The sequence below is a fragment of the Struthio camelus genome, chromosome 1 (genome assembly GCF_040807025.1).
Source record: "Struthio camelus isolate bStrCam1 chromosome 1, bStrCam1.hap1, whole genome shotgun sequence".
NCBI classification, from domain to species: domain Eukaryota; kingdom Metazoa; phylum Chordata; class Aves; order Struthioniformes; family Struthionidae; genus Struthio; species Struthio camelus.
In genome coordinates, this window is record NC_090942.1 from 38926784 (window position 1) to 38937855 (window position 11072).

General features: G+C 43.5%; 1 protein-coding gene across 1 annotated transcript in view; it reads right to left on the bottom strand.

Annotated features, from left to right (window-relative positions):
• The window catches only part of WIF1 (WNT inhibitory factor 1), a 49208-nt gene extending 38475 nt beyond the window's left edge, over window positions 1-10733 (bottom strand). Inside the window, exons 1-2 of the mRNA XM_068934740.1 lie at window positions 10492-10733; window positions 10201-10340 (exon numbers count right to left, since the gene is read on the bottom strand). Of these exons, the coding sequence (XP_068790841.1) occupies window positions 10201-10340; window positions 10492-10624 (273 nt within the window). The 5' untranslated portion in view covers window positions 10625-10733. The remainder of the gene's footprint in view (window positions 1-10200; window positions 10341-10491) is intronic.
• Between the last annotated feature and the right edge of the window lie 339 nt (window positions 10734-11072).

An 11072-nucleotide genomic window follows, 5' to 3' on the forward strand; every position in this document is an offset into this window, starting at 1 on the left:
ATATATTGAAGTATATGGCAATGATGGCAGAAAGTGCTGGTGTAGTTGGAAGGTAATTGCCCTTGTACAGCCTAATAAGACGGAGTCCACCAGTTAGTTATAAAACAAAGCAGACTTTCATACATCTAACGTATCTATTAGATGAACCCCCCCCCAACACACACACAAAACAGAGATTTTCTTGTTGCTTGGTTGAAACAAATCCATCCCTAAACATTTGTTAGCCTTCGCTAAGGCATTTCCATCCTGCAAGTTTCTCTTTTCCAAGTCAGATAGACTAGTCAGCTACGCCTCAGCATTTTTGAGCAGCTAAGTGCTCTCCTATAAGCAGACTTTAAATAAGCATATGCTGCGGTGGAATTAAGAAACCGTTGTTGGATACCATATTCTCAGTGCTTCCATACAACAGTATCACTGTCTTTGCTTTATTTATAATACTTTATCTGAGGCAGATTTTGGCTTGCTGCTTTGCTGTGATCGTACAAGCCAGCCTTGGTTCGTGTTACTGCTGTTTTGCACCCTAGATTTACTAAGAGCAAAAGATTTCTGAGACCAGTGGGACAGTTTGAAGCAAGTAAGACACCTCCTTGGTGGAGGAGGATCCGGTTAGGCAACATTTAAACAAACTAGATGTACATAAGTCCATAGGACATGATGGGATTCACCCATGAGTGCTGGTAGAGCAGGCCAATGTTATTGCAAGGTCATTTTCAGCAATCTTTGAAAGGTCGTGGCAATCAGGAGAGATTACTGGGGACTGGAAGAAAGCAAATGCCACTCCTGTCTGAAAGAAGGGCAAAAAAAGAAGATCTGGAAAACTACAGGCAAGTGAGCCTCACCTCAATCCTTGGGAAGGTGATGGAGCAATTAATCTTGAAAACCATTTCCAAACATATGAAGGACAAGAAGGTGACTGGGAGTAGCCAGCATAGATTTATGAAGGTGAAATTATGCTTAACCAACCTGCTAGCTAGCTATAAATGAGATAACTGGCTTGCTGGATGAGGGGAGAGCAGTGGATGTTTTTTATTTTGACTTTAGTAAGGCTTTCAATGCTGTCTTCAATATTATCTTCATAGACAGACTGATGAAGTACAGGCTAGATAAGTGATCAGTGAGGTGGACTGAAAACTAGCTCAACTGCTGGGCTCCATGGGTTGTGATCAACAGCATGAAGTCCAGCTGGACGCCTGTCAGTAACGGTGTACCGCAGGGGCTGATACCAGGGCCAGTACTGTTTAACATCTTCATTACAGATATGGATGATGGGACAGAATGCATACTCAGAGAATTTGCAAATGATACAAAACTGGGAGGAGCAGTTGATACAGCAGGTGGTTGTGCTGCCATTCAGAGGGACCTCAACAGGCTGGAGAAAAGGTCCAACAGGAACCTCATGAAGTTTAACAAAGGGAAATGCCAAATCCTGCACCTGGGGAGGAATAACCCCATGCACCAGTATAGGCTGGGGGCCATTTGGCTGGAAAGCAAATTTGCAGAAAAAGACTTGGGGGTCCTGGTGGACAAGCTGAACATGAGCCCACAATGCACCCTCAGGGCAAAAAAGGCCAACATCCTCCTAGGCTGCATTAGGAAGAAAATTGCCACCTGGTTGAGGGAGGCAATCCTTTCCCTCTGCTCAGACTGTAATACCGTGTCCCCAGGATGAGACATAGACATACTGGAGCAAGTCCAACAAAAGGCCACAAAGATGATTATGGGCTTGGAGCATCTGACATATGAGAGGTTGCAAGAGCTGGGATTGTTCAGCCAAGAGAAGAGAAGAGTCAGGGTGGATCTGAGCCAGACTCTTCTCAGTGGTAGCCTCTGAAACAACAAGAGGCCATGGGCACAAATGAAATATAGGAAATTCCATTTAAACATAAGAAACAAATGACTTATTATAAGGGTGATTGAACACTAGAACAGGTTGCCCAGAGAGGTTCTGGAGTCTCCATCTTCAGAAATATTCAAAACCTGACTGGACACAGCCCTGAGCAATCTGCTCTAGTTGACTCTGCTTTGAAAGCAGGGGGCTGGGCCAGGTGATCTCCAGAGGTCCTTTCCAACTTCAGCTTTTGAACAAAGCTCCAGTAGGTACTTGAAGAGCTGATGACTACAGCTGAAATCTGTCCTAAGCAAAAGACTATAATCAATAGACACTCAACTAAACAGTCTGTAAGTCATCAGTATTCACAATGAAGAGAGTTTACCAAAGGGATCCATGGAGAATCACACTGTTCAAATTATTCATAATAATTGTAGAAAAGGGAATGAATAATGAGTTGGTAAAGTTTACTAATATTAGGGAGGTCGCAACTAAAGCTGTCTGTGAAGGGAAGGCTAACATGATACCAAGTGGCTGGTTAGTAAAATCACAGATCAAAACTAGTGTTGACAAGTGTGATACATGGAAAAACTGTGAAACATAATGAGGCATTTTAAATTAACTATTACTAATACCCAGGAAATAATGCTCTGATGATTACGGTAGGTTCCCTGAGAAGATCAGCATAGCACTAAGAAGTGGTCAAAAGGGGAAATGGAACATGAGAACTCTCAGGAAAGCTGCAGAAAGCAAAACAGAAAACATCGTTACGTTCTTAGAAATTCGGTGGGCCCAGCTCTTGAATACTAAGTTTGGACAACCTTTCTTAAAAGAAGATAGATGATGTAGAGCTATAAATAAAAGAAGTTCAGAGAAGAATAAGAAGAATGATCAGAGGAATGGAGAGGCATGTATAATAAAAGACTAGGATGTGGATGCCCAGGTATGCCTGGGGTATCCAGGTATAGGGAGGTCTCTAAGGTACTCAGTCAAATTATTAAGTTAAAAGCATACAGAAAAGTGGTTTCACACACCTACAGAGCTGTAGAAGCTGCTCTCTTCCCAAATGTCAAGCCACATCACTGTGAGTGTTAAATCCAGTCTCCTTAAACCCAAATCTACCTCCAGTTTCCTCACCAACAGCTTCTCCTGTCTTCTATACTTCTAAGTCTTCCATCTGTATCTATGTTGGATGACTCTGGAGGGATCAGAAACTTCTGATGTCATCACTAGAATATTGACTAGTTTAAGCCACCCACCTCCACAAACCAACGTTTTTATTTTTATTAATTTGTCCCCTTATTGATTAAGTTGTGGATAACGTTCACTCCACATCATGTTCACTCCACAAGACTGAAGGGACTATGAGGAATGAAATCCTGTGGGAATTTATCCCATAAGAGAGTATCAGCCAGAAAATCTTAGAAAGCTGATCTTGATATTATCTTTGTGGATATTATCTTTCCTCTTTAGGAGGAAAGTCTAGACTGTGCAAAAACTAAATGTTTTTTTTTTTTTAATGAAACAAATAGGCAGAGTAAGCGTGGAGCCTTTGAGAAGATCAGAAAACACAAGTTTGGCAATGTAAAAGGCTGTTATGTCCCAAACTCCTAATGACTCTAAATTCTGTATGAGTCAAAAGCCTTAACAATGCCATGGGAGAGAACACATTGTAGAAGGAGTCTGTAAAGACACTAAGTAAAGTAACTAAGATGATCAGTATGTAAGAAGTACCATCACCATGCGGTGCCACAAGAGGTAAATGAGACAATGATCTTTCAGATTTAAAGCACTGATTTTGAATATTTAGGCAACTAGTTTCTATTACTTTCTTAGTAGGGAAAACATATTTCAACTACTTTAAAATGGAAAACTCAGAGGGTTTCAGGAACTCATTGTTCTGAGCTACGGTAAACACAATAGTTTAAATTCAACATGATGCAAGTACCTACTATGTATCAGTTTTTTGAAAGCCCTGGATCACACCATATATCGTACAACTGGGCATGACCTATAGAGAATGTGGTTTTTTAATGTACATTGGACACTTTAATAGAAGCAAGTCATTCATACTTGATCCAAAGTTTAGCTATCCCAAAAAGCTCTTTAGAAAGCCTGACATCAAAAATAAGTTCTTAAATACATTAAGAAATTCTTCTAGTCAGTTTTCATTACAGTTAGTTCTTATTTTTTTATTCTCTGGCATTACTTGCAATGGGATTAACTTTAGAGCCCTACAGTGCAATTAGGAAACTGCCTGTAAAAAAGAAGTGATATTGACAGAAAACATTTTCATTTACAAAGAGAAGAGGAAAGCAGATCACCTTGGATTTTATATTTCAGAAAAACTATTGGCAATATGGAGAGAAATCTGTATGTTTTCACAAAATACAGTCTAGAAGTTTGGGGTGTCCTGTGAGTTCCAATACTTTTCGACAGTTATGTTGTACAACGCAACTACTACCGTAAAAGTAGCGAAAATATTTTATTACTTAAGCTTTTTTGTTAAAAATGTATTAGTATATATATAGAAAAGAAAATCAAAGAAAATCTTGAAGAAGGATTTATTTAACACAGCTATGTATTATGTATGTATGTATTTATTTACACTGCTATGTAAAAAGAATAATTGTGTAGTTTACACATATACCATGTAAATTACTATGGAAACCAGATGTAGCCTACCCTACAAGGTGCCTTGTAACTCATCTCTGCTGAGCAATAAACCCCCTTCCCCTTTTCTTCTTGGCAAAACTTTGAGAAAGTTTACTGCTGTTTTCTATCATCAGATACAACAGATGGCTGGCACATGCCTGCTTTACTAAGTGAAGTGGGATCTCTACAGCATTACTTTGATCCCCGGTGGCATGTCTACAACACTGAGATGCAAAATACCACAGCCGAACAGAATCTAAATATTAAAGGTTTGGAGCCGTGCTTTCAATATGAGAACCCCCTGTCCAAAAATCATGCTCACAGTATGTAAACATCTTCACATTCCACACTGAAATTTTGGTACAGAGGTCAGAAAACAAAGTATTTCCTCTGTTTGCTGACATGAAGCCACAGTGAAGGTACTACTGCAAAGCCTAAGAGTGCAAGTTTATGCAATTGCCTTGACCAAACTTCCAAAACAGCCATAGTGAACTGTGCACATTAGACATTTTTTAAGTTGGAAAGTCCCACTGTATCATTAGGTATGAATAAGAGTTACAAAAAGTTCAGCAATTTCTTTGAAGAAAAGTTCAGCTGTTCCTTTGAAGACATACTTGTTTTGAAATTCACCATCCTTTGTTTTCTTTTAGTTTATCAAGGAAATAGTAACATTTGAAAGGAGCTCCCAGTTGTAACAATAATGCCTTATAATGAGTGGTCTTATAAGTTTTCCTCAGGACAAGGAAATATAAAACTTCTCCTGGCGTAACTGGAAATTAATTTTTTCTATCACTGTCAGGCTATGTCTCAGGAATAGGGTAAGCCCAAAGAGAGCAATCGAGCTATTTGGGATTGATGGTCACACTGCTGAGATCAGACTAAGCCTCCAGGAGCTGTAATCTTAATGCCCTTTTCTAACCTCTACTTTACAAAATAGAAATGATGCTAGAAAATGTACTAATGACATATATTCCCCAACTTTCCCTAAGAGGTGGGCATCTTTCTGCTTTACTCATGGTTAGCAATAACTTTTTGATGTGAAGCAACCCAGTTTTTCCAGTAGGACAGGTTCAGTTGCATCTTATAAAGGTCCTGAGGACTACCTGCCGGGATGTCCCCCTTATCCCCTGACACTTGTTCTTGTCCTGTGACCAGAAGCACCCTTAGAGCACAGGCATTTCCCCAGCACTTGATCATGCTGTGCACATGCGCACATCTCCTGTCTCCTGGCTGGATTACTCCTGTCATACCACCAAAAGGTGTGCATCCTGCAGCACATGACTGGATATATCTTTGCCATACAATATGCATGTGATATCCACACACGATGAGATGCCCACCCTCCTGTCACACGGCACATGACTGAGTATTCAGATGTCACACAATGGGCACACATTCAACCATGCAACAGGAGAGGAGCCATGGGGCACTCATGAAAGTTGGAAGTAGGAAGCAAGCTTCTACAATAGTTTATATGACCCCAAATACTTCTCCCATGTCTGAAGGAAAGAAGGCAGCCTGCACAGGTTGTGGCCTAGATGGATTGTTTTCGTAGAGCATGCCAGAGATTGCTATAGACCAAAAATTCCATCTTGCTTTTTGGTTCCTTTTTTCCTGCCCCATCTATTAAATCAACCCAGCTGCTGCTCTATCACAGAATTGCGAGCACTTGCTTCCTGTGCACCGATTAATCTCTTTTTTTTTTATATCATTCCTCCCACCAATATTCACGTGAGTATTTAAATGTATTGCCAGCAGAAGTCCCACTGAAAGTTAAGCATACATAGTGGTGTTTGTAGATTTGGAGCTTGAATAATTGTCATATGTTCTTAAGTACTGCAGAAATGATGTTATCACATCAAGTGACAACATTGCATCAAGTGATGCAATCTTTGGTACCTTCCACTGGTGGACAGAGTGAAACATGCTGCAGCACTAGTTAGCATAATAGGGTCTATTCTTGCCCACTGGGAAGTCTATGGGTGCAGTCTTCCCCACTCCTGGCATTCAGAGGACAAGACTTCCCAAATTTACTCTTCTTCTTTTTTTTTTTTTTTGTAAAAAGCACACAGAATGAAAGCATGAAGCAACACAAGTGACTTCTAGTGGTTTACAGAGATGTATGCTGTATGCTATATGTTACCACTGGAATTTTTTTTTAAACCTTGCAAATCAAGGACGAATCTTTATAACTGCCAAATTGCCCAGATTATATTTTTTCCAAAGAAAATATAACATCTTCAGTTTTATGTTTAAATTTATAGGTAAAAACATAAGGTGCATAAAAATATAACAGTCCTGTTCTGCAGTATCCTAGCCTTCCCAGCACCTGTGGCTCATCTTGGCTTCACTAGGAAAAGTAGGCATTCAGCATCTCCAGAGTCTTAAATTTTGGTTTTCCCCTAATATTTCCTAATAATTAATTAGGACTAATGGATTAAGGACTAAAAGCAACTAATGGTTTTCTTTGGTTCCTATTTTCTACTGAAAATTGCTTTAATTTTTCCTTTACCTTACAAAAAATTTTGCACTTATAATGGATCCAGGACACACAGGCCACAGTATTAGAAGCATAACTGCTAAATGTAGTGGGGTTTTACCACTTCAACTTCAATTTACACAGAATACAGATATTATATAGCCCTTAAAATGTTCCTTTCAACAGACATATTTGAACTAAAAAATAGACGCAGGCAGCAGTGCAGCATCAAGAAGCACTGCCAGTCTCCAGGCTAGATTATCTACTACCTTACAACTTGCATTATTACTTATCCTAGGATGAGGTAGATGTAAACTGCCCACAGCCTATTTACACCCACTTTGCACAGGTGTAAACAGGGATCCAAGGTGCCTGGCAGGAGAAACTTAACCTTACATTACTGGAGGTCCTGCAATAGCATGGTTAGGGTCTATGCAGTGACACAGACAAGATCTCCTGCAGACCCCAAAAGGGTCTAGCTACTGCCAGAGGCTGTGGCACACACTATTGCCAGTCCCCTAAACTTTGGAGAAACATCTTCATATCTCTTTGGTGGGACACAAGGGTAGGAGGTCTATAAAGCACAAGATATAAGGTGCCCACGGAAGAAATGGCCTCAGTTTTACCAAAAAGGAGACAACGGTATGCTAATTAACAGTTGTCTGACAGAAAGCAATCCACTACTTCAATGTTAAGTGTGCCGTTCTTCTATCTATCAAAGAATACTAGTGTTTTTTTCCTTTTTATTTCCTTTCCTTCTTCTTTCCTGTCTTTCCTTTCTTTCTTCTCTGCCTTTCCTTTCCCCTTCCTTTCCTCATTCTCCTTTCCCTTGCCTTTCCCCTTTGCCTTTCCTTTTTCCTTCTCCCTTGCCTTGCCTTGTCTTTCCCTGCCCTATTTTTTCCTTACCCTTTGCCTTGCCTTTTTTCTTTCCCCTTGCTTTGCCTTTCCTGACTTAAGAAGTTCCCAAACAAAAGTATTCTGCCAGAATAAAGGTAGCAAATATTTAGTAAATATTTAGTACTTCCCTGGATGTATCAGCGGAAACTTCTAGGACCTGTATATTTACAAACAAAACAGAACACTGGAAAAACATTTTAACACTTACATATAGTCTTTTTCCCCTCTCCTCACAAAATATTGGAAAATCTGGAGAAACAATTCTGTTGCCACAAATAACTTTTACTCTACTCTATTTACAACACCGCTGTGGGCCCTCTCCAATTAAGATATATCAAAAACGGTGTGCCAGTGATGGTTGCTGCCCTATGGACTACAAAAATACTCATACCTGCTTCTATCCTTTCTCATTGGGTAAAAGGTTGGGTGGGACAGAGACCATAAACGCCCTAGTTTTCACACAAGATCACAAGAAATGTTTATAACAGTTAGGCAGCTGTACTAAAACACCTCTAAGGGAGGCAAAAACCAGCAGTACTGTTTGTGCTTCCAAAGAGTAGACATTTTCTTCAGGTTGTTAAGTATGCTAGTTTTTTCCCCAAGTCCTACAACACCAGAGGGTTGAGACTCTTTCCTTAGCTTAGGCTGCTGGTTGAAATCCTTCTCTTCATCTGCACACCAGCATAAGTATTCAAATATCCACAGCTGTAAGACCAGAGTGCCAAAGTTAATATAGACTTTACACGCAGATGCAGTTGTAAGGGGTGACTAGATGGGACTATAAAATCTCCGAATGAAGAGTCTCTTAGTTTTAGCGTTTGTTTGAACTATAAATATCTGAAAGGTAACATTGTTTTAGGAACAGAGTAGTGTGATGATGCTACTTTAACCATTTCCATATTTCACTTATCGAGTACTTTTTGTGTAACAAGAGTTCAGTAATTTAGGAAAGAGAAGGAGGAATAATTGGTTAAGCCACTTTGCCACAGTTCAGAAGGGGCTCCATCCTGCAAGCTGCATCAAGGGGAACAATTGTTTTTGTTGTCTTTGAGCCTGTGACTCTTCCCATTGAAATCAGTGTTACAGTCATCTTTGCCTAATGAGCTATCTTGCAGGCTGCAAAAGAGGGAGAACAGAATAAAACCAAGGACAAGAGAAGAGGGGTAGGGTTCAGGCTAACTTCTCAAGTCTCATTTCCAAAAAGAGGTATTTTTATCATGGACAGCAACAGAAGATGATAGAGGTATGGGGCAAGAAATACAATCCTGAAACTAACTATTTCTAGTTATTTACATGTCAGCCCTTGATGCACTATATTGTTGTTTTCTCTGTAATATCGGATTGGAACTTAAATGACCTTGGGCAAGTCACTTCATAAGAAGTTTTCTCTCTCCATATTCCCCATCACCTTTAAAAGAAGAAGAAAAGCTTCTCAAACCCAAAGGCATTGTGAGAACAGTAAAAACTATGAGGCCCTTTGACAACAATTCAAAGTCAAACAAGTCCTAAGGAAGCAAAGAGTATTTTTAAACAATCAAAAACACAACTAAATTTGTGAAGTTGCAATTAGCTGAATTGAACAACCAGTTTTCACGGAGTATTTGAAGGCATGTACTGTTTCCTGTTTATCAAACTCTTGATTTTATAAGATCGACATTCAGCATTTGAAAAATGATTTTATCCATCATTTTTATGTTACAATGGCTTTTTTCTGTACCCATGACAACTTACGCTAACGTGTTACAGCTTTATGCAAATTTAACATACGCCGTCAGCGTGTCAAACGGTGCATATGCTTTTTCACCAAAACACGTCATGCATCCTTATCTTTTCAACAAAAGAATCCAAACAGGGAGTTGTGGGTTCAGCGTACTGCCGAGTTGCACAGTCTCGCCCGTATACTTTGTAAAAGTGCCTGTGCGACAGAAGTGCGTTTATGTACCAGAACTACCCGTTGAGCATGCACGTTTAATAACCAGAGACCAATGAACAACCTGTCGCAGCGGCTCAGCGGCTAAAGAAAGCGAAAATCAGACTGCATCCCTGCAAGCACCGCCAGGTAAAGTTTTATCTAAACCGCAGTTAACGTCTTCCTGCTGAACTCGGGCTGCCTGCTCCGGGCTCACGAGCGGGGTCGCTGCCCGCAGGTCCCGAGGGCCCGGGCTGCCCCGCCGCTTTCCTCCCCCGCCTCCGCCCGCGCTTTTTCCGCGCTCCCGCGGCCGCAGCCCGCAGGTGGCCGAGGCGCGGGGTCGCCCCCGGCCGGAGCTCGCCTCCCTGCCCTAACAGCGCCCGATGCTGGCCGGTGTGCAGAGCGGCTCGCCCGCGCCCTGCGGACCCCTACCCGTCCCGTCGCCTGCCAGGTGAAATTCATGGCCGGGATGTTGACGGGGATGGCGGGCATCCTCTGCTGGGCTTTCCTGAAGTCGTGCGTGAACGGGGCCATTCTCCCCTCGGAAACGACGAGAATATCCTCCTCGAAGCCTGCGGAAGGCAAAGGCGAGGCTGGGCGCAGGGCGGCCGCGCCCGCCGGCACCCCGCGCTGCCGCCCGCCCCCGGCCCGGAGGCCGCCCGCCCGCCCGGCGCGGTGCGGTGCGGCGCGGTGCGGCCCGCGGAGCGGCGAGGCGCCGCTTACCGATGAGCGCCCGCGCTTGCTGCGCGTCGATCCACATGTAGAGCGTGTCCGGCTGCCGCGGCGCGGCCCGCAGGCTGCAGAGGCTCAGGGCACCGCAGAGCAGCGCCGCGCACAGCCGGCTGGAGGGGGCCATGCTCCGCGCACCGCACCGCACCGCTGCCGCCGCCCGGCTCCGGCTCCGCGCACCGCTCGGGCTCCGGCTCCGGCTGCGCCTGCCCTCTGCCGCTGCGCGCCGCCACACGCCGGGCGGGCGGGCGGGCGGGCGGGACGGCGCCGCCGGCCGCGGGAGGTGGGCGCGGGCGGGCGGGCGGGCGGGCGGGCCGGGGGCGCCGCCGGCGGGGGCGGCGGAGCCCTGGGGAGCGGCGAAAGGGGCGGCGGTCACGGGGCCGTGGGCGCTCTTGCCCTGCGCTTTATCTAGGGCAGCAGTGTCCAGCCCCACGCCGTCTTCCCCACGGGCTTGTGGAGAGTGCTGTCTTCTGCCATGCCAGCTTCCCTCATGCCATCTTCCCCAACACCATCCTCCCCATTGCCATCTTCCTCAGCACCATCTCCTCCCACACCATCTTCTCCGTTGCCACCCT